The sequence below is a fragment of the Prunus dulcis genome, chromosome 4, assembly GCF_902201215.1.
Source record: "Prunus dulcis chromosome 4, ALMONDv2, whole genome shotgun sequence".
NCBI lineage: Eukaryota > Viridiplantae > Streptophyta > Magnoliopsida > Rosales > Rosaceae > Prunus > Prunus dulcis.
The window spans coordinates 14,687,008-14,710,325 of NC_047653.1; the positions used below are offsets into that span (position 1 = coordinate 14,687,008).

The 23,318-nt window shown below is 42.1% G+C and overlaps 2 protein-coding genes across 2 annotated transcripts; both read right to left on the reverse strand.

Moving 5' to 3' along the window:
• Positions 1-13,195: 13,195 nt before the first annotated feature.
• On the reverse strand, positions 13,196-15,039 carry LOC117625453 (TMV resistance protein N-like). The gene is made up of 4 exons (XM_034357004.1): positions 13,963-15,039; positions 13,616-13,888; positions 13,413-13,493; positions 13,196-13,294 (listed from the first exon to the last, which is right to left on the reverse strand). Exons 1-4 carry the CDS (start codon positions 15,037-15,039, stop codon positions 13,196-13,198), a joined length of 1,530 nt encoding a protein of 509 aa, XP_034212895.1.
• A 5,621-nt stretch (positions 15,040-20,660) lies between these two features.
• LOC117625454 (disease resistance protein RPV1-like) lies at positions 20,661-21,182 on the reverse strand. The gene has a single exon (XM_034357005.1). It carries the CDS (start codon positions 21,180-21,182, stop codon positions 20,661-20,663), a length of 522 nt encoding a protein of 173 aa, XP_034212896.1.
• Between the last annotated feature and the right edge of the window lie 2,136 nt (positions 21,183-23,318).

A 23,318-nucleotide genomic window follows, 5' to 3' on the forward strand; every position in this document is an offset into this window, starting at 1 on the left:
CCGATTGCTGACACCGGCTTAACGATCGGGAGGCAGAGAGACAGAGGTCCCCGATCAGGATTAACGCTCGATTAAGGGAATCCCGGATGAACGCCTTAGGAAGCAAGTCGCCTATTCGGAGGGTCAGAGGGCTGGACTCCGCAGAGGAGTCGGCCTCCGAATACATCCCTTCCAGGACGCAAACTTCCACCTACCGTTCGGCAACACCTCGATACTCGGGGGATAATTCAGTGAGCCCGCGAAGACGCTCGGAAGACTATGGTTCCGAGGAAATCCCAAGCCGAGACCCTGTTGTCCGGCTCCTTTTTCAGGAAGTCCAGAAAATGGAGAACGACAAAGCTCGCTCCCAAGGACCGGAATGGGGAAAGCTTCGGCCCGGACCATTCAAGAGACGCATCCGGCGTTCTCGGCAGGATAGGGAAGTACAGCAACTGCGTATACCGTTCTATACTGGGACCGAGGACCCCTTAACCCACCTTCATTCATTTCAGTCTGTCATTGGATGCAAGGGCCTGAGCAATGAGGGGCAGTGCCTACTATTCCCATCTTCTCTTACCGAAGCAGCCCTGAACTGGTTCTATCGGTTGGAGCCAGAAACGGTAGATTCTTTTGACGAGCTGAAACAAATTTTCCTCAATCACTTCATGATCCAAACGGACCGTCTTTACTCTGCCGATGATCTGTACACGATTCGGCAGAGAGAGGACGAACCGTTGAGAGAGTACGCGGCACGCTTCAGTCATGAATACTCGAGGTGCCCGGAAACAGACGATAGGGCAGCCTACGGCGCCTTCAAGAGTGGCCTTCGGTCCTCACACTTCCGATACCTAGTACACAGCAGCAACTGGCGCACGTATGACGAACTAATGAAGCAGGCGGCAGTCCACGCCAAGGCCGAATACTTCAACTCGAAACCCAGTGTTTCAGCATGCCGAGAGGATACCGAACCAAATGCTTATCCGGCAAAGACGCCATCCTACGAGAGGGTCGACTCATATTCGGCAGACCATAAGAGGAAAGACAACCGTGATCGAAGAGACCAGCCGAAGAAGGGAAAAGGGAGGTATGGTCGCAACGACAACCGAGGACCCCTACCTAATCGTGACCACGGCAACGAGGTCTTTACCCTATTGAATACCACCTATGAGGCCGTTCTGATGAACGAACAAGAAATAATACCAAAACCGAATCTGCGAAGACCCAATCGGCAAGACAACCGGGATACCGGTAAATTCTGCCGATACCATCAGCACAACAGCCATAATACGGAAGATTGTATAAGCCTGAGAAAGATTGTCGAACGGCTGATCAGAGAGGGGAGGCTAGATCAGTATATCGCCCGGCAGCCACCGGCGCCGGTGCCGAACCCAACTCGGCAGATAAACATGATAAGCACTATCAGCGGTGGCCCTACCGTTGCGGGAATGAGCAACCGTTCAATGAAGCAGTACGTGCGCCGCATAGTTTCCTCAGGTATTCGGTATAGAGGTAAATCGGCACCAGGAAGTACCAAAAGTTCATTGGGAACCGATCACATTTTGCGAAGAGGAGGAAGAGGGAGTCCTCTATCCCCACGACGACCTAATGATCATCCGAGCAGAAATTGCCGACTACGACGTAGGACGAGTATTGATCAATACCGGAAGCTTCGTAAGCGTGATTTTTTCTGAAACTTTCAGAGAAATGGGAATAAGTGACAACCAGGTTAACCGGCAGTTAACACCTCTGTTGAGTTTCTCTGGGGACCTGGTCCAACCAGTCGGTAGCGTAAAACTGCCAATTACCTTTGGTACTGCGCCAAGGAAAACAACGACATACGATCAATTCCTCATCGTTGACTGCCCGACGGCGTACAACGTCATCGTTGGCTTAACGGCACTTACGAGGGTTAAGGCGCATCTTTCGCCCCACATGCTATTGATGAAATTCCCAACCCCGAACGGCACGGGAGCAATCCGAGGAAACCAGTTAAGTGCGCGGACTTGCTACGCCACGACTCTCAAGGCAACCTCTTTCAAACTCCCCGACGAGACCATGTCTGTGCAGAGGTTGCCGAACGGTACGGGACCGGTTGACGACCCAAGGGATGAGTCCCCGACCCCTCACACACAACCCGCCGAGGAACTGGAGACAGTAACCTTGAGCGATGAACAGCCCGATCGTCAGGTTAGGATCGGCACAAGTCTCACACCTGACCTCCGAACGCAATTCATAAATTTCTTGCGGCACCATTCGGAAGTGTTTGCATGGTCTTACGAAGATATGCCCGGCATCGCCCCCGAGGTCATCAGCCATAAACTCAGCATTTCCCCCGTTTATAAACCCGTTAGGCAGAAGCGCCGATCGTACGATGCCGAACGATACGAGGCCATGCGTACAGAGGTCGACAAACTTCAAACCATCGGCTTCATCCGGGAGGCAACGTATCCCGTATGGCTGGCAAATTCCGTGATGGTGAGAAAGGCCACAGGCGGGTGGCGAATGTGCCAAGACTATACCGATCTCAACAAGGCCTGCCCGAAGTACAGCTTTCCGTTACCATGGATAGACCAGCTTGTGGACGCCACTGCCGGCCACGAACTGCTCGGCTTCATGGACGCCTGTTCTGGCTACAATCAGATATTCATGCACCCTCCCGATAGCGAACACACCGCATTCATAACGGACAAAGGGTTGTACTGTTACAATGTCATGCCGTTCGGTCTGAAGAACGCAGGGGCAACATATCAAAGGCTTGTCAACAAAATCTTCGCCGGATACATCGGCAACATCATGGAGGTTTACGTTGACGACATGTTGGTAAAAAGCAGAACTGCCGAAGAACATCTGCAAAATTTATCAATCATGTTCGGCATACTGAAAGACTACCGGATGAGACTGAACCCGAAGAAATGCGCCTTCGGTGTATCTTCCAGGAAATTCCTCGGATTCATGATCAGTCAAAGGGGGATCGAAGCGAATCCCGAAAAAATAAAAGCAATCATCGATATGGAGAGGCCGAAGACGACGAAGGACATTCAAAGCCTTACCGGACGCGTGGTCGCCTTGACCCGCTTCGTATCGAAAGCAACCGATAAATGTGTACCGTTCTTTAAAGCCTTGAAAGGGGGCAAACAGCATATCATATGGACTGCCGAATGTGATAAGGCATTTCAAGACTTAAAGAACTACATGAGCAAAGCCCCCCTGTTGTCAAAACCACTGCCTGGGGAAATTCTCTACCTATACCTTTCGGTATCTAGCACTGCCGTCAGTTCGGTATTGATATGAAAACCGGAAAAGGCAGAGTTACCGATTTTCTATGTCAGTAAGGCGCTCCAGAGTACTGAACTTCGGTATCCCCCATTAGAGCAGCTTGCACTAGCCCTTGTTGTCTCGGCACGAAGACTTCGGCCATACTTTCAGGCGCATGGGATCAAAGTCCTGACCAACCAACCGCTCCGGCAAGTGCTCCAGAAACCAGAAATTTCTGGCCGATTGATCAAGTGGGCGATCGAACTCGGAGAATTCGACATACAGTTCGTTCCGAGGCTCGCCGAAAGGGGCCAGGCTATTGTTGATTTTATCTCCGTGCTTACCCCATCAACAGCGATGTCAACGCCCGAGGCGATGACCGAGATCGGATTGCCGGATGAGTTAGACGCCGAACGCTTTGACACCTCGACTCCCGTATGGGGTCTACACGTCGATGGTTCGGCAAACCAACAAGGATGCGGAGCAGGCTTGGTACTGACAACACCGGACGGACTCAAGATCGAGTACGCCCTCCGATTCGACTTCCGAACCTCCAACAATGAAGCGGAATATGAAGCTCTCTTGGCCGGCCTTCGGTTAGCCAAGAGCATGAATGCAAAACAAATAAGAATTCACAGCGACTCCCAGCTCATCGTGAACCAGGTAACGGCAGACTTCGCCGCCAAGGATGCCTCCATGCACGCCTACCTTTCAACCGCCCATCAGCTACTCCGAAGTTTCCAAGCATACGAGATCAAACAGATCCCCAGAGGCGAAAACAGCCATGCCGATGCACTGGCGCGCCTGGCTTCGGCGATAAACGACAAGGTCGGAAGAAAGGTACCGGTGGAGATTCTTGCCCAACCGAGTACGGTAGCCTCCGAAACGTGTACCGTACGGTATGAGGATACATGGATGTCTCATATCTACTTGTACCTGACGAACGGCACCCTTCCTGAAGATAAGGCCCAGGCCCGGAAGCTTAGATACCGATCAGCAAGGTACACTGTCATCAACAATGTGCTTTACAAGCGTGGCTACACCACCCCATATCTCAAATGCCTTACGGCAGAACAGGGGGACTACGTCCTTCGGGAGATCCATAACGGTGTGTGTGGCGACCATTCCGGGTCCCGATTCCTCGCCTACAAAGCCTTTCGGCAGGGATACTTTTGGCCGACCATGCATCAGGACGCTAATTCACTTGTGAAAAGATGTGATAAATGCCAGCGCTTCGGTAACGTTCCGCATATCCCTGCCGAACCTCTGACACCGATTGTAAGCCCTTGGCCTTTCGCACAATGGGGACTAGACCTGATCGGTCCAATGCCGCAAGGTAAGGGGCAGGTAAAATATGCAGTGGTTGCCGTCGACTACTTCACCAAATGGGTGGAAGCCGAACCTCTAGCAACCATAACGGCAGCAAAGATGGAGGATTTCGTCTGGACTCACATTTGTTGCCGATTCGGTATCCCATATGCAATCATTACCGATAACGGTAGAAAATTCGATTCGAAACTCTTCAGGAAATTCTGCACCCGCCTGAAAATCAACTTGTTTTTCTCATCACAAGCCCATCCCCAGTCGAACGGTTAGGTCGAAGCAATAAACAAAATAGTGAAGAAGCTACTAAAACGGCAGTTGAACAAGGCCAAGGGAGCCTGGCCGGAAAAGCTTCCCGAAGCTCTATGGGCCATTCGGACGTCTTACCGAACGTCCACTAGTGAAACACCTTTTTCCCTGGCTTTCGGTTCGGAAGCTGTGGTGCCTGTGGAAATTGGCGAACCTTCCTACCGAACGGAAAACTTCGCACCGAAGCCAAACGAAGAAGCCGTTTCTCTAAGCCTTGACCTACTTGAAGAGCACCGGGCATATGCCAATCTTCGGAATGAAGCCTACAAACAACGTGTCTCTCGGTATTACGACTCTAGGGTTAGACACTGCTCATTCCAAATCGGAGACTGGGTCATGCGCAAGGTATCCCTAGCAACCAAGGATGCCACAGAAGAAACCCTCGGACCTTCCTGGGAGGGACCTTACGAGATCATCGGTATCCTTCGATCGGGAACCTATCGACTAAGAGACTCCAACGGTAAGACCCTCGGTCATCCTTGGAACGTGGAACATCTCAAATACTATTTCAAGTAACCTAGCCTACGGCAGGATCATTTTGTAATCACTTTGCATGTACTCGCCGTTTGGCAGAAATGAATAGAAAGCCCTTGACACTATTACTTCGGAAACTCTTTCTATTACTCTATTAGATCATGGCTACCAACGATATTAAACTAACGTTCTACGACATCTTTATTAGCCTACGGCAATAAATGATATTCGAAACTTTTACACTACGGATACTGTCGGAACTTATAACACATTCAAAATACACGAAAGTTAAAACCAACACTTGTTCAAACAACAGTAGATAAAAAAAAATGTGCATTCGAATGAAAGGATGCCCTCGGCACCAATGTGTTCAGGATAACATGAAAAAAAAAATTAAAAAAACAAAACAAAATTTACAATTACAAAAAAGAAATGAAAATGCCCTCAGGCTTCATCGGCGGCGGCAGCCTCGGTAGACCCGGAGCCCTTTGCGGCATCTTCCCCCTCATATTCTTCAATCATATCCTCCGTCAGCCTTTCCGGTAGTGGGGGAGGATCAGCATTGAAGTTCAGATTCAGCTTCTTCCTGGGGTTGTACCGTTTGAACTGGTACAATAGGTCCACCATCTCCGAGCCCACTTCCTTATCAAGGAGAACAGTGAACTCTTCAGACGAGCGGTACCCCTGGATGGCTGACCGAACGGCATCCTCGATCTCTGCTGCCTTGGCCCGCTCGGACTCCTCCAAGGCCACCTACACCGCCTCTTTAGCCGCCTCGGCATCCCTTGCTGCCGCCTGTGCTGCCTCCAAGGCCACATGCATCTCCTCCACCTTCGCCCCCGAAACGAGAGCCTGCCGTTCGGCAGCCTCTTTCTCCTTGAGCAGGTGGGCGTGGTTCTGGAGTGCCTTGCTCGCCTCGGCAACCTTAGCCCTACCGTCGTCGCAGGCCTTCTTCGCCCGCTCGGCAGCAGCGATGGCCCGCTTGACGCAGAGCCACATGTCCATGGACGCCTACACAAAACAGAGTCAGAAGCATGCCCCACTTGGCACAAAAAAGAAAGAGAGGACGAAAGAAGAAGGAAAATCTTACCGAGGCCTGAAGCCGAAAGGCTTGTCCAGCCTCCTCCCGAAGAAGCTTCTTCGGTAGTTCATCAATCTCCGGCAGCTCAATCTGAGAACTGACGATCATATGGTTGACGAACTGAACCGTCTTCGCTGGGCAGGCGATGGTGACGGCTTCGGAAGTGCCATCCTCGTCCTCCGCCGCAAAGACGGCCCTCGGGACCTCCGATCGGCGAGGGCGCTTGGAATCCGGTGAGGCTTCCAAATCCACTATCACTGGCCGCTTCCCGGCAGCTCTGGAGGCGGTGGCTTCAGTATCCGACTGCCTCGGGGCGGAGGCATCGGCAGCAGGCCAGGCAATGGGCTCGGCGCCCAGCTGTCGCAGGCGCTCCGCGAGGGTCACGTCCTCAGGGTCCGTCGACTGCCGAACGGGAGACGCCTCGGGCTGTCTTTTCTTCTTCTTGCCCTCCAGGCCCATCATTAGGCGCCTCCTAGAGGATTCGTTCATCCTCTTGGCCTCGGCAGCCTTCCTGGCGTCCGTCACTGATCACAAGCATTCGGTCAGTCGACGGGCAAAAATAATACAAGAAAACGAGAAGAAGAAAAGAGGTAGGGAGGTTACTCTCGGCAGGGTTGACAAGGCCGGCTCTGACGAGGTTGTCGGTGAAGAGGAAGCGTGGATAAACTCGCTCGGCAGCTGGCACTCTCAGCCTTACTCTGTCGAGCTACCAAATCTCACTCTGCTTAGGGCTCGGCTGCTTGAGTTTACCTGTCCGAAGAGAAGAAAAAAATTAGTAAAATAAAACAAGAAAAAAGAAGGGAAGAGAAGTCAGCCTATGAATCGGTAATTCGGAAACCTACCGGCAATCTGAAATGTCGTGGGGACAGGGAATCGGAGGGGTGTTCCCGATGGCGATTCCCAATCGCCGGAGAGTAGCACCCGCGGATTCCTTCACTACTTTTGAGAAGTCGGCACCGAGCTGATGAAGTGCCCCCGCTCGGAAGCCTTCAGGCAGTTCGCCTGAACCCAGCCGCCGTGATCGACGCTCTTGGACTTGGTGATGCTGTACAGGTACGAGAACTGCTCGTAGGAAGGCTCCCCTTCCTCGGCAATCCCGAATGCAGCTATCACCCCCATCAAGGCCACCCAGAAGTTGGGATTATACTGGCCAGGAGCGTACCCGATCTGGGCAAGGCTGCAACGGCAACCTAACCCCTTGCAGAAGCACGTCGGTGAAGAAAGTGACTTCACCATCCCCTGGGTCGCTGAGGGACTCAGTAGGACCCGGAATCCTTATCTTCACTGATTCTGGAATGAGGTACTTGACCCTAATCCTCTCCAGCTCCCGTTCGGTAATCTTGTTGGGCTCCAAGTAGTCGACCCTGAACAGAGTCTTCTTGGGTACACCCACCGGTATCCTAGACCGCTCCCGGTGGATGATCGTCACCCTCAGCCGAGAGGGACCGGCAACGCCCTCACCGTGACCAGAGGTGGAGGCCTCAGGCTGATGCTCAAAGGTACCGACGCGGATACAGTCCTTATAAACTGCGGCCAAGGGAAGCGGTTGCCCCGTCATAAGCCCCTTGCCAATGCCGTGGGTGGGAACGGAGTTCACCTCCTCACCAAGTATCTCAACATCGGTGTCCTCTCCACCCTCGGCCTCGAGGCTCGCAGCCCCACTGGACGTGTCCCAGCCCGATGACAACTCCTCATCGAACGCATTGGGCTCACTGCCGAACGACGACTCGCTATCAGACATATACAAAAAAGGAAAGGGAAGCTAAGGCCGTGTCATAAACTACCCTACCGATGCCTACGTCGCTACCTATGGCTCACTAGACCACCGAAGGAGAACCCTACTAACGATCGGCTAGCCTATGCCATGAAAAGACGTACAATTAAATAAAGAGAGAGTATTTTGGGAGTACCGAACAGTATCTTACCTTGAGTAGTGTGGGAAGATTTGATTGCCGAATAGAGACTTCGGAAATCTCCTTGAATGCCGAGAACTGCTGTGAAAATCGCTTGGATTGCCGTTCACTCTCTTCAGAAATCGCCGCACAGAGCTCTCGCGTCAACTCACAAATGCAAAGTGAGCTTTGCGTCCGGAGTGACCTCTATTTATAGGGAGAGAGCTGCAACGGTACGCCTCGGAAAACCAAAAGGCTCATAAATGCGACCGTCAGGCGTGGCTTCGCTAGCCACGTGTCGCCCGGTGGATGGTGATGTTGACTACACGCCAAGCACGGAAGACGAAGCGTCTGTGCACGCCAGGCACGGAAGACGAAGCGTCTCTCTGCCCTCACACCCCCAAGCATCGACGACCCTTCGGGTCTCAGGGGAGTCTCTTCCGAACGATGATTCCAGAAAGGATCAACGCAAACATCTTTTCTTTCCCCCAAACGAGCTTACCGAACGGCAGGGCACCTTCTAACTGCCATAGAGAACTAAATTCCCTTCGGAAGAGAACTTGGGGGAGTACTGTTTATACCAGAAATAAACGACCTATGACCGCCAAACACGTGGACAAGATCGATATTCATCACAATAACCCTTCGGCATATGACCTGCCGAAGCCATACATTCTGACCTTTTTGCGACAGGGCACGTGTCATGCTCACAATCCGCTTCTAGAGTCCCACATCGAAAATATGAGCATAGTGCACGCCTCCCAAGGCCTATATAAGAAGACCCCTATCCTCAAAAGGAAAGAAGAGAAACCAACGGTACGCTACCGCTTGATCTGTAATCTGACATTACTAAAACCGTACTTACTAAAGCATCGGAGAGCCTTCGGCCGGTACCACACCGGTACCCCAAGGTCTTACCGAACGTGTCCTTCTTGCAGGTACCTACCTTTCCAAGGGCAGACACCTACCGAAGGCATAATATCACTAAGTTGGGCGAAGCACGTGCCGAACCACTTTTTCGCATCAACAGTTACCCTAGAGGGTATTCAAGTTCCGTCATGTCCCCAAAGCTTTCTAATCTCATTGCCTCATCCATGATATCCTTACAATGTTGACTAAAATTCGAATCCATGTGTTGACTACCAGTCTGACTTAAATTCTGGGCAAACTGTGCTGCATCTTGATGGGATATTAAATGTATTCCGCACCCTTTCACTTTCGAACTGGGTCGATTTGTTGAGACTGAAGCTCGAAGCATTCTTTGGCTTGCCCTTTTCAAATGCCCTACAAATTTGCGTGCTGGCTCATAGCAACAAACTCTATGCGACCCAACCATGAAGTTTTTAAAGTTTTGAAAAACCATGCGATTTTCAAGATGGCCATAAGAGGTATTAATATGGAAAAACGTCTCTTCCATTTCCGAACTCTGCTCAAGAATATCAAAAAAACAAAAAGGCCTCCAATCCACAAAGAATTACTATCTTCTGGATCTGATAGTTGGATTGTTAAAGAAGTCCCATTCAACGGTTGGGACACGGTCAAGACACGGCAGGGACTAGTTTGAAATTTTAAAAATAAAAGCTGGGTCTATACGTGATTTTTGAAACTTTGGTGGACTGATTTGAAATATGTTTTAAGCTTAAAGTGGAAAAAGACTTTTTATAACCTAAGTCTTACCTTTTCTGCTGCCAGACTTCATTTCCTCCGTCACAGCTCTTCTCCTCCCCTTTTCCTGGTTTTGCACAAGATAAGTCTATTTGTAATTTTTTTTTTCTCTATTTTCAAATGCATTTATTTATGTTATCTTTTTTTTTTTTTTCATAATCATTTATGCACTCTATTTTCTTTTCTTATCTCCCTCCACATCAGTAGAAGAGTTGGAATTGGTGGTGAGGTGACAATTCTTTCTTCCTTTTTTTTTTCAATTTTTTTTTTTTTGAAGAGAAACACAACAAATAATAAAAAGAAATTCTGGCCAAGAAAGTGAGAGTAGGATGTTGGATATGTTGGTGGAGATGGATTTGATACTATGAACTTGGAAAATGCAGGTATGCTTGAAATTACAAACCTTTCACTTGATGAACCGAAAGGGCGTGTTATTTTCTAATAACAACAACAATGAAGACATAGATGCTTGAAGAATATTGAGAGTTGGATCATTTATGTTTTATTTTGTGGTATATTAATTATCATATATAGATGATGAACATGAGTTATTTGTTTTGTTTTATGGAATTATGTGACATTGAAGTATTGATAATAAATTATTATTTTAATTGTCGTGTCCTAGCCGTACCTGTGTCCTAATTTTTTGAGATTTTTCGTGTGTCGCGTTCCCGTGTCCCTCCAACATAGGATATAAGTATGATGCATGTATGTCAAATTTTTACTATATCACATAAATGAATTAGATAAGTAATATATTGAAAAAAGAAAAAGAAAATATATTAACACATAACATGCATGTATGGCTTCAACTTTTATGGAACATCGAATTACAGTTGCGAATATTTAGAGAGAAAAATAAAATGGCTTACTTACAATCTAAGGATGAAGAGAATTCTTGAAATGAGGATTATCGGGTAAAGGGAGAAATTAGGGTTATATATATATATATATAAATGAAGTCGTTTCATTATAACAAACCCTAAACAAAAATTCCATGCAAACTTTTCTTCTTTCTCAAGCAATCGCTTGGAGAATACACATTGGTTCCTCGTCTACCTCACCACGCCTTGCAATGCCTTGTCACGCCTTGCCACTCCTCACCGCACTAAACATGCAACTTGCTAAACAGCAGACCACCTTAGGCGATTTTGTGCCGCCTCACTCTTTACGCACACGCCGATATGCACGAAAGCATGCTTTTGAAAACACTGGTCACAAGCACACCCCAATCCGATCAAATATAAAAAATAGGCTTTAAAATTCGAGCCCAAACACCCCGACACTCAATTTTATGGCCCAGGTAGTTAACATTGTAAAGGTTAAGATTGTGGAGAGAACAATAATAGACCCAAGGTTATGATTGTGGAGAACAAAAGACCGACCCATTAAGCAAAATAGGCCAAATCAAATCCATCCCAAACCAATTAAATCATCAATGGAATTCGACTTTCAGAGGGGCATTAATTGTTCCAAACATTATGTATGAAGGATCCCAATAACAACACATATCAACAGATTATTGGGGACACTCTTTCTAACCTGGCCTGAAAATATATGAGGCAATTGTTGTATAATCTAACAGGTTTATGCTGGTATAATGAACCTTACAGTGTGGACCAAAATTCTTCGCCTCATCTAACATTTCCTTACAATGTGGACCAAAACTCAGGTGTTGACAAGCAAACTCACTTAAATCGTCTGCAAACTTTGCAGCACCTTGATGGGAGATCAAACTTATCCCGCACCCTTTGACTATCAAACTGGGTCGATTCGTTGAGACTGAAGCTCGAAGTATTCCCGGGCTTGCTTTTCGCAAATGCCCTGCAAAGTTGCGTGCTGGCTGATACCAACAAACTCCATGCGACCCAACTCTGAAGTTTTCAAAGTTTGCAAAGACACTTCGCTTTTGAAAAAGACCATCCGAGGCCTGAAAACGACAGAAGGTCTCTTCCATTTCAAAACTCTGATCAAGAATTTCGAAAAAAACAAAAAGGGCAACTCCCATCCATGAAGAATTACTATCTTCTGGATCTGATAGTTGGATTGTTACAGAGGTCCCACTCTGATACTCACTGCACCAATGTGGAATTGCGGTATGCGGAACACGAAGTTCAATTTCTTGCTCAAGCTCAGGACCAATCAGATCCTGTAGAAAACAAAACAAAAAAAACAATAACATTATATGCCTATATACACATGTATCATATATGTATGTGCAACCCAGGATCCCTTTTTACAATTCACCAAAAGAGGTCGTTGGTGACGACCCAGCCTGATATAGTATACAAGGATGTGTATATGTGTACCTATATAACCCCTGCCTAAGACGGATCCCCTTTTTACTATTCACCAAACAGATTGATAGGTGGCCCAACCTTCAGTAGGATCCAGTGATATGTTCATTATGTGTGTGTGTGTGTGTGTGTGAGAGAGAGAGAGAGAGAGAGAGAGACCTTCAAGTATTTAGCAAAGGGTTGTTTAACATGCTCTTCAGGAATTGGACGTGGGTCATGTCTTGTCTCATCCTCATCCCCCTCTGATTCTTGGCACTTTAAGAAACAGATACCCTTATCAGAAGTCCATATGGTCAGCGTTTCTGGATAGTTTGTTTGCATAGGACAATCATATGCAACTAAAGGTTTTAGGCTGGGTGGAAGATGTTTTGGCAACAAACGCAGATTGCTACACTTAAACAAGGTAAGTTCTTTGAGCTCACAAAGTCGAGATATGCTTTCAGGTATGCTCACAAAATTGTTTTCACTCAAACCTAAACTCCGCAATGAGGATAAGCTTCTGCCAATATCATCAGGAATTGCTCCTTCGTCTAGACTGCATCCGCTTAGATCTAATGATATCAAAGAGGATAAACCCGAGAACGAGTGAGGCAGCTTCAAACCTTTACAACCATGTAAACATAAGCTTTGAAGGTTCTTCAGAAGTAAAATAGACATCGGCAATCTTCTGATGGCGGTTTGACAGGCATAAAGCTCTTCTAAATGTTCCAGCTTCCCAATGTTTTCTGGCAGTTGGTCAATCAATTTGCAGCCTGATAGGTATACATGTTTCAGGGATGTCAAACTGCAAATGCTGCTTGGAAGACTCAAAAGGTTCTTGCATTCTCTTAGATTTAACAAAATAAGGTTAGTCAAGCGCTCAATTGATAACGGCAACTCCCTTATCCCCGTCCTATCTAAATGAAGTTCTGACAAGTGTTTCATGTTTCCCACAATCTCTGGAAACCTTTCCAGTCTTGAACACCCTGAAGCAATAAAAGTTTGAAGAGATTTCCAGCAGATGGAGTGGGGAAGGATCTCTAGACATTCACAACCCTTCAAGTTCAATGAAACCAGATGTTGGAGATCCCAAATTGTTGGGTGAAGCTCTGATAACTTTTCACAACCTTCAAGAGTCAAATCCATAAGATATGGGACCTTACTGAAGTCTGGGGTCTTGGTCAAGCATTTGCAGTTGGAAAGATCGATCAGCCCCAACTTTTTCATCAAAGGAAGGTGCTGTCATGAAGGGCAAAGAAAACAATCGTACTTCAACAAATTTATTGTAGTAATTAGTATTGGAATGAATAATTTCTGTCTAATTGAATGCAAGAACATGAAGTGAAAAGTTATCGAAATACCCTTTCATGCCACAGTTGTTTAATGCGGCTGCTAGGCAACTTGAGTTCAACAAGGGCAGAAGGTCGAAAACTTTGGGGTAGAGACTCTGAAGGATATTCATGCCACTCCAAAAGCCGTAACTCTCTAGAGAAATATTCAGGACATTTAGAAAAGTTGGCATTACAAATCCTCAACAATTTTAGAACGCGCATATTTGAGAATGGATCAGCATCCAACTCTATCTCTTCCTTTGCAGGCAAGGTTAGGAATATACCGTGAACAGAAATTGTTCCCTATACCACAAAATCATAGAGGTAAGTGTTAGATGTATAACATTTATTGCATCTGAAATTATTTGATATCTTACCAAATTATCCTCGAGTACATTGTTCACGTCATGCCACGACCTGCTATCTTTATAGTCCGAGACACTTTCATTAACCCATAACCTGCTGCGTTCGCCTGGGTCAAGAGAATCTCTGAGAACAACGCTCCAACCCATTTGCTGTACTAAATCATGCATCCACAATCTGTTTCCTTCAATAACTTTAACTAGACATTTTTCCTTGAGGACCCTGATACCTCTTTTTGGATAAAAGTCACAAGCGTCCAAAATATTAAATACACGATCGTGATCCTCTCCTTTGAAGAAACATGCAATGTCCAAAAAGATTTGCTTCTCGGTTTCGTCTAATCCATCATAACTTATTCGAAGCACGTCAATAATGTTGTCATCATGATGTTCCTTCAGTTTAGCAAATTCACTCTCCCATTCACCTAGCTCTCTTCCGCACAAGGCGTAACCCAGAACTTCAAGAGCTAAAGGGAGGCCATTGGCATATTTGACAACACCCTTGGACAGGTTTGTGTAGTCATCAGCCATCTTGTGGCCTTTCTTGAAGGCTTTCTTACAGAAGAGCTGAAAGGCTTCTTCATCGTTCAGTTTCTCAACCTCATATATGTGGTGCACTCCATATGCCTTCAACAAGTGCTCATTTCTAGTTGTTATAATGATTCTGCTCCCTGGACCCAACCAATCCATTCCAACTAAATCTTCTATTTGTTTTTTATGATCGAGATCGTCCAAAACGATAAGCACCTTTTTAGAAGGCAATCGTCTGCTCAATGAATTGATTCCCATATGGACGTTATGTATGTCATCCCCGCTATAGAGCAGTTTTTTGAAAAGAACTTTCTGCAAGGAAACTACTAGATCAGGGTTTTTAGATTTGTCTTTGACATTGCCAAGAAAGCAGCTAGCTTGAAACTGGTTGCAGATATTATTAAACACTAGTTGAGCCAGAGTTGTCTTGCCAATGCCCCCCATCCCCCAAATCCCTATGGTACGAACATCATCACGCTCCTTCAAATCCAAGAACGCCTCCATTTTCTCTATACGAGAATTCATTCCAACTAAACGGTCATCGTTATCACTTGGCGTCATGGAGGTCAAGATATTTGAAATCTTGTTGGCTATTTCTTGAATAACTTCTGATTCACCCCTGCAAGTAGACAGGACCTACTCAACACACCCAGCCAGCAGCAGATGCTCAACACACCCATATATAACTTCAAGACCAGCCAGAAACTGCTTGGCAAGGATAGCTTGCCGTGAGCATATATATATATATATATATGGTCTTACTTGATGGTATAAAACCATTGTTTTTACACAATTCTAAATAGCGTGAATTGATGTGCAGCCTTGTCTTGTAACAACGGGAATAATGAAATTGCTATTCACTCTCAAATTCTTCAACTTTCCACTTTTGTGAAATTCCTTTCAATTACTAATATCGGTGCAATATGCTTTAGGGATTATAAATTGAAATTTTTTTTTTATCCAAATTTTATAGCTTTTCAGTTTAATTCTCATTCCCAGGAGCAAATATCTGCCTTTCTTAGATATTAGCGATCTAACAAGTAAATAGTTGGAAATGTGGATAATATATTAAATTTCTTTCTAATCTTGGATATAACGTTGGTTTTTTTTTTTTTTGGTTGTAAAATCTTGGTTAATTCACACCTGTTGGTCGGGTGATTTTATATGTCCGTTATAGCTGACATTTTTTTTTTCGGGTATGCGAAGGTGCATCAAGCAAGCATAAAAGCATTGAAAACATTAGTAATTTAAGCTTTAGTGTACAGAGTGCCTTGAATCTAGAATTTAAAATTATTTTTTTTTATACCTCAAAAGGAAAAATCGACATAAAAGATACGTAATAAATATCTAGACCTAAATATAAAAAAAGTCAATACGCCTAAATCAAAGAAAAAAAGAGAGAACGCTTTGGATCCCGTTGTATCTTCGGTGTTCTTCAGCTTTTGGTGGACCTATGTCGATCTAATCTTTTTTTTGGCACATTTATTGTCTCATATTTGGGCTGGCTTTGGTTGTGCCTCATCTAGTGAGGTTGTCCTTTGAGGTGTTTCGACGTTTTCATGGTAGATCCACTGCTCATTAGTGCATTGTTGAGGCCTTGGAGTAACTAGGTGGCGCTCTCTATAGACTATATGTCATGCCCATATTAGCAGCAGTTGATGTTCCTTTTGCCAATGTTGTTTTAGTTTTTATTATTATTTTGGTTTAGGGGGGTGTATCCAATTATAACTTTTAATGACTTTTAATGAGTTTAAAAGTCTGAAGGTATTCAATTGTGACTTTTAAATAGTCTTTAAAAGTTTAGTTGTATTCAATTGTGAGTTTTAAAGAGTATTTAAAAGTTTTGAGGTATCCAAAATGTTAATGACTTTTAAAAACTTTGTTAAATAAATGACTTTTCAATACTTTTAAAGGTAATTCTTACTACCAAAAGTCTTGCTAATTTACACCAGACTTTATGAAAATATTGGGAAGTTGAGAAGATAGAACCAAAAAGTCTCCAAACGTCTCCAATTCTTTCTTCCCTTGTTATATCAAGCATCAAGCAGATAGATCTTTTTTCTTCATGGTTAGGGCTCCACTTTGGTATCCCATTGTCATCCACTTCCTTCAGGTTAGTAAAAAAATATTGAATATTTTTCTTCTCTTCTCATCCACACGTTTATTATTGATGAATATTTCTTCTATTAGTAAAAAAAAAATCTGTGTTTGCATATAAATATTTTATTATATTGATTGTCTCATATGCTATGTTTGCTTATAATATTTTATTATATAATTTGTTGCCCCTAAACCCATTAATTTATTCTTTAGGTACTGTTTCTTTACCCATAATTCGTTAGGTGGATAATTTTTTCATATAATATTTACATCCCACATATTAGGTTAGGAGAATTGCTGGAATATAGACTCTTTTGTAATCTAACCATTTCTGTTGATTTGTGAGTGTTTATGAAATATTATTGATGACTGAGTAATATTTATTTATTTTGATAAGAATATGTTACTTGTCTATGTGATTAGATTTGATAAATAAAAATTTAAAAGGTGCATTGGATGCAGTTTACCAATAAGTTATTATGAAAATATACACAATTAATAAGGATTTGTACATGTGATATAGTAATTATCAATGGAAGAATCACAACGAGGAAATGACAAAGGAAAGAGCAAAGTTAGTGGGGGTTATAAATTGTGGACGTTGGAAGAGAGCAATGAGTTGCTACAACTCATGGTTGATGCCGCCAATCGTGGATGGCGTGATAGTAATGGAATGCTAAGTAAGCAAACAGTTGAGAAAAAGATACTTCCTGCTCTTAATGCAAAACTTGGATGTGAAAGGAATCATTCACAATACTTAAGCCGATTGAAATGGTTTAAGCAACGATATAATATTTTTTCTGAGCTTATGCGTCATAGCTCTGGGTTTGGGTGGGATCCAATCACAAAGAAGTTCACTGCTAGTGATGAAGTGTGGAAAGATTATATTAAGGTGAGCTTCTATTTTCGAAAATATATTATATGATAATTTATTATTTTGTATGTGTATGCATTAATTGTAATTTTTTTTTTCCCTTTGTTAGTCCCACCCGGCCCATGTCAACTTTCAAACAGACACTTTTGCTGACTATGAACTTCTGAGAATTGCAATTGGGAATGGAACTGCCATTGGAAGAAACTCAATTGCATTGGGAGATGATACAGATGCGAGAACATTAGGAGTGGAAGAAAGTAGACGTGTGGGGATAGATGACTTGAGTTATGACTATGATAATCATGCATTCATACCAAATGAAGTTGAAGCTGCAACATTCCAAGATCTATCACCCAAACAACCTAATTCATATGTTCCCACTCAAGGCACGAATGTGGAGCTTCCCTTGGAAAGCAATGGTCAGACAAAAAGGAATAGAACTGAGTATGAGGGGAACACTAGCTCTTTTGAGACCAACACTCGAGCCGATGTTCTAGAAAGAGTTTCTCTTAGCATTGATTCAATTGCCACAGATTTTCGGGGAATCCATAGCCTTATGGAAAAAAAGGAAAAAGAGAGTGGTTGCTGGGATGCTATCATGGAAATCCCAAACTTAGATAGTCAGGTTCGTTACAAGGTTGTTGAGTTGCTTAATACTAAAGCAAAAAAAGATATGTTCTGGAAAATGTCACCTCAGGAGCGCAAAAATGTCACCTTACATATTAATTCCATTTTAGAAATGTTGTTTCCCATGCAATTTCAAGTGCATTCTTTACTAAACAGAGGCAACCACATTATATATTACATAATGTAATTGCTTCCAATTTTTATTTTAGGTGGTTCACATATGATGTCTCAATCAATCATGCATGGAGATAATAGAGCTGAGGAAGAGGAAATGGAGGGAGAAGAAATGGATGAAGAATTTTACGAAACCATCAAGCATTTACTAATGGCAATGGAAGCGGTGGTCCAAGTGCTACATGAGCTTATGGTTATCATGCGTAGTGAGCATATTGAGCGTCCATTAATTCGACGACCAATTACTATAAGTGGGTATGATTATATACATAAAATATTACATGAAGATCCTGAAGAATTTCGACAAGTCTATAGAATGTATCCAGATGTGTTTCGGAAATTATGCACTATCATCAAAGACAAAACACTCCTACAAGATACAAGATTCATTTGTGTTGAAGAAATGCTTGCTACATTTTTACTCACTGTAGGTCAAAATTCTCGATATTGTCTTACCCGAAAGACATTTGATCGATCACATTTTGCTACTAGCAAAAACTTCAACAAAGTCTTGAAGGCATTGAACACGCTAGCACCAGAAATGTTGGCTAAACCTCGATCTGCAGTGCCAGCTAAGATAAGAGAAAGTACACGATTTTACCCATACTTTAGGGTAATGGAATTTATTATTATAAGTATTATTGTTATTATTCCAACAAAAACTATGTTTTACTTATAATTTCTTATTAATTCATTTCAGGATTGCATTGGAGCTATTGATGGTACACATATTCCAGCCATGGTGAAGGGACGTGATGCAAGCAGCTACCGCAATCGTCATGGAAAGATATCACAAAATGTATTAGCAGCATGTAACTTTGATTTGGAGTTCATATACGTGCTCAGTGGATGGGAAGGTTCAGCTCATGATTCAAAAGTGTTAAATGATGCTTTATCAAGGAGGAATGGCCTCAAGGTACCACAAGGTACACTCTTATCTCTTCGTTTTATTATTATAATTCATTATATCATGCTTTGCATACAAATTTTATATATATTTTATGATTAGGTAAATATTTCTTAGTGGATTGTGGATTTCCAAATCGACGTCAATTTTTAGCTCCATTTCAAGGTGTACGATATCATCTCCAAGATTTTGCTGGTCAAGGTCGTGACCCCGAAAACGCAACTAAGTTGTTCAATCTTCGCCATGCTTCCTTGAGGAATGTAATTGAGAGGATATTTGGGATATTTAAATCAAGATTCACAATTTTCAAGTCAGCACCTCCATTCCCATATAGGACTCAAGCAGAGGTTGTGTTAGCTTGTGCAGGACTACATAATTTTCTTCGTAAGGAATGTCGTTCTGATGAATTTCCTATTGAACTAGAGAACGAGTCTTCATCATCTTCACCATTACCAGGGAATGAAGGAGATAATGTGGAACAAGTTTTTGAAACTCAAGAACAACAACGAGAGAATGCTAATGAATGGAGAGTTGGTATAGCTTCTGACATGTGGAGAAATGCCATGCGAGATAATAACGGAACTCAACGGTAATGACCATTGGAATTTTCAAAAGGAATTTGTATTATGGTTTATTCACCGTCATTGAAATGAATCATGGCTAAGCTTTTTTATAAACTGAATCATGGCTAGTTGAGCGCCAATTATTTCCTTATGGTACATTTTCAAATGTACTTTGTCATTTTTATCATTTTCTAATGTTAAGGAGAACTATTCTTTGCTTTTATGTAATTGTATCCAATTGTTTTTTTCCCTAATTTTTTGTTCAATGTATGCCGACTAGTTCAATCAACATAAAAGATAAATGCTATTTGTAAAATAAATATAAAAATAAGTATTTAAAAGTCTATAAAACTCTATAACAAAAGTATATGAAAGTTTGTCACTTAACTTTATAAAGTATGTAAAAGTCATTAAGAATTTGTCAACTCTAGAAAAGTCATTCACTCAAAAAAAGTCTTTAAAAGTTAGAATTGGATACACCCCCCTTAGTTTGTTCAATAAAGTCTAGAAACTTTATGAGTTTTGTGTGTTATTTCCCTCTAGTGATTCTAGAAATTTAGTTGAGTTTGTTGGGTGTTCTTATTCTCTTTAAGATAGTGATGCCATTAGCAGCTAGTTTTTGTCTTTGATGTCATTAGACTAGGTTATGGGAAATAATTATGACGTTTGAAAGACATTTTAGAAAAATTATTTTCTAGTGTGATTCTCTCCAGATTATTACAGTATGTGTCCTTTGAACTTTTTATTTTTATTGATCTAATAAAATTCTATCCTTTTTTTATACATAAATAAAATAAAATAAAAATTCATGTTAAGATTAAAAGCCTCTTAACAAATTAATTAATGTGCCAAACATCACCTTGAAGTTTCAATATTTTGATCCAGCAAAAAAAAAAAAAAAAAGTTTCAATATTTTGTTAATGGGCATATATAAAGATTAAAGTTTCAAACAATCGAAGAAGTTAACTAGGTACCTGGCTTTATCCAAAACCCATCCGCTGATAATGGCTATTTCCGTTAAAGCTTTCCTCCACTTGCCCACCTCCCCCAGCAGTACGGTCTTTTCTTCATGTTTGGCAAAGGCCTGGCTAAGGCTTCCAGTTTGATTTCTCACCTCGGATGGTTTGACGTGATAGAAAACCGGGAAAACTTGGAGTTCCCTCTTTTTCATGCATTCAACAATATGTGCAAGTTCATCCAAACACCACGTTGAAGAAGCATACTCTTTTGAAAGAATGACTACTGCAAAACTCGATTCTTCAATGGCTTTCAAGAGTTCTGGGCCGATGAATGTTCCTCTCTTCAGTTTTTCATCATCCCTAAAGGTATCAATTCCTCTCTGGTTCAAAGCATGGTATAAATGGTCCGTAAAACTATTTCGGGTGTCCTCACCCCTAAAACTGAGAAACACATCGTGTGCCCGTATTTTAGGGGTTGAAGAAGCGGATGATGGCAGCATTTCGATGTTGGTGCAATCGAATCAAAACTGATATGCAGTAGGTCGTACAAGAAAAGTAAGCGACAAAGAAGAAGATGGTCGAGCACGAAGAAACAAAGAGGGAGGAGCAAGAGGATGAAGATGAAACAATGATGTTGATCGATGGATGGCAATGGAAACTCAAGGGGAAGCTACAAGGCAGCTGAATAATCATTGCTTTGGATCCAAGGACCACGTAAATTATTATGTCTAGTTAATTTAACATTATTTTATGACTAAACATGTTCATTTATTCGCCAGCTGTCCCGAAGATTATGCATAATCAATTACCAATAAAGTGATATATATATATATATATATATAACATTTTATATTGGAAATACAATCAATAGATGCTGATCATGTTACACATGATCAAATATTATATTGCCAGGTGTTACAAAAAATATTAATACTATGTTTTTCTTTTCGTTGACATTATAGTGAAACATTTGATGAGTTGCTCATGCTACACATGATAAATATTGAAGAGTGCTGCTAAACAAATTTTAAAATTAACTGAGTATACCCTATTATCAAATTATTTATTGAATTACTAATTTATTTTAATATAAAATGACCAAAAAGGATATACTGAATTGTGAAACAAATAAAATTTTAATAAGTAAACCTTACTCACTATATTCAACCCTTATCAGACATAGAAAAGTCTTCGTATTGTTTGGTGCTCACGAATAACGCAGCGAGTACTAGTTTAGGATTGGTATTACGAAATTAAAGATTTTGATGAAACCCAAAATCTGAAAAGATGGCACAGATTCATGTAAAAAAAGAAACCTGGTTTAGGATTGGTATTAGAGTGTTGTATTAGGGCTATTTTTAATAGTTAAATAGGGTGTACGTAGTTAATTTTATATTTTAATTAAAATATTATGGTTAACTTAGATTATATGGTATACTCAGTTAATTTTAAAATTCATTTAGCAGCACTCATATTAAATTGCTTATACAAAGTATTAGTAGTGGAGTTTCTTTTCATTGATATTATATAGTGAAAATTTTGACGAGGGAGTTGTTATTACTAGTTATGCGCAATCCACTTTTATATTACTTTCTCTAGTAGCGCCATGCCTTACCTTTTTTTCTTCTTTTTTTTTTTTTTTTGGTTTGGAGCAGATGCTTTTATAAAATAGAATAAAGGATAGCAAAATCATAAGAAACTCAAATGTGAGAGGCAGACATAATAACGTAGTCTTTAAAAAATATTTGCAGCATGAACAAAATACAAGGCAACAAAAGAAAAGAAAAAAGAGGAATCTATCGATCGCACCAAACAGTAGTCCATCGACTGAAACACCCTATAGAAGAAAAACTTCAATTTTTAGACCTTCAAGATGTGGGAAGGAAAAATGACATACTCACAGGCAAGCATCTATATATACGCACCTTTCAAAGAAATTACAACCCATAGATTTGGATCAAGCTAGTTTGGGTATGACAATGAATCCGTCACAATAGCTTCAAGCTTAATTATCTGTTAATTGATTTTTCTGTGAGACCAATGTGTTACGTATATTAGAGCAAGTCCAATGTGTTAATTGATTTTTTGACTCTCATCAAATACATACATTCAATGATTCCCCAGCTTTAATTAATATAAGGTTTTTAGGTTTGCAAAATTATCAATTTTGGTTTTTTTTTTTTCTTCTTGATTTTATTGGTCCTTTATGTTACCTTTAACACATCAATTTGGTAATGCCATTATGTTAGATTGCTGACGTGGATTAAACAATATTTTTTAAAATTAAAAATTATTAAAAATTGAAAAAAAAATTATTAGAAAACAAAAAAAAAAAAAAAAATCTGGGTAAGGGATGGGGGATGGGTCTTGGGGTGGGTGACCAAGTCACTCGTCACTAATAGCGTAGGATCAGTGACCAAATAATGTTTGTTGACCACAATGAATTTCTTTTACACATTTATTTCCACCTTTTAATCACACCAATATTTAAGATGGGAGCTGATTTTCTCACTCCTCTTTTATCCTTTTACACTCCCTTTGTATGTTCTCACTCCTCTTTTCTCCACTTACACTTCCTTTTTTGTTATAGTAAAAACTATTAAAAAAAACAAAAAGGAGTGTAAGTGAACAAAAAG

Excerpts from the sequence above, each read along its gene's own strand:
- LOC117625453 (XM_034357004.1), bottom strand. The coding sequence starts at position 15,039 with ATGACGCCAAGTGATAACGATGACCGTTTAGTTGGAATGAATTCTCGT. Across the intron at positions 13,889-13,962 it reads ATGTACTCGAGGATAATTTG|GGAACAATTTCTGTTCACGG; the intron begins GTAAGATATCAA and ends TTTGTGGTATAG. Across the intron at positions 13,494-13,615 it reads AACAACTGTGGCATGAAAGG|CACCTTCCTTTGATGAAAAA; the intron begins GTATTTCGATAA and ends CCTTCATGACAG.
- LOC117625454 (XM_034357005.1), bottom strand. The coding sequence starts at position 21,182 with ATGCTGCCATCATCCGCTTCTTCAACCCCTAAAATACGGGCACACGAT.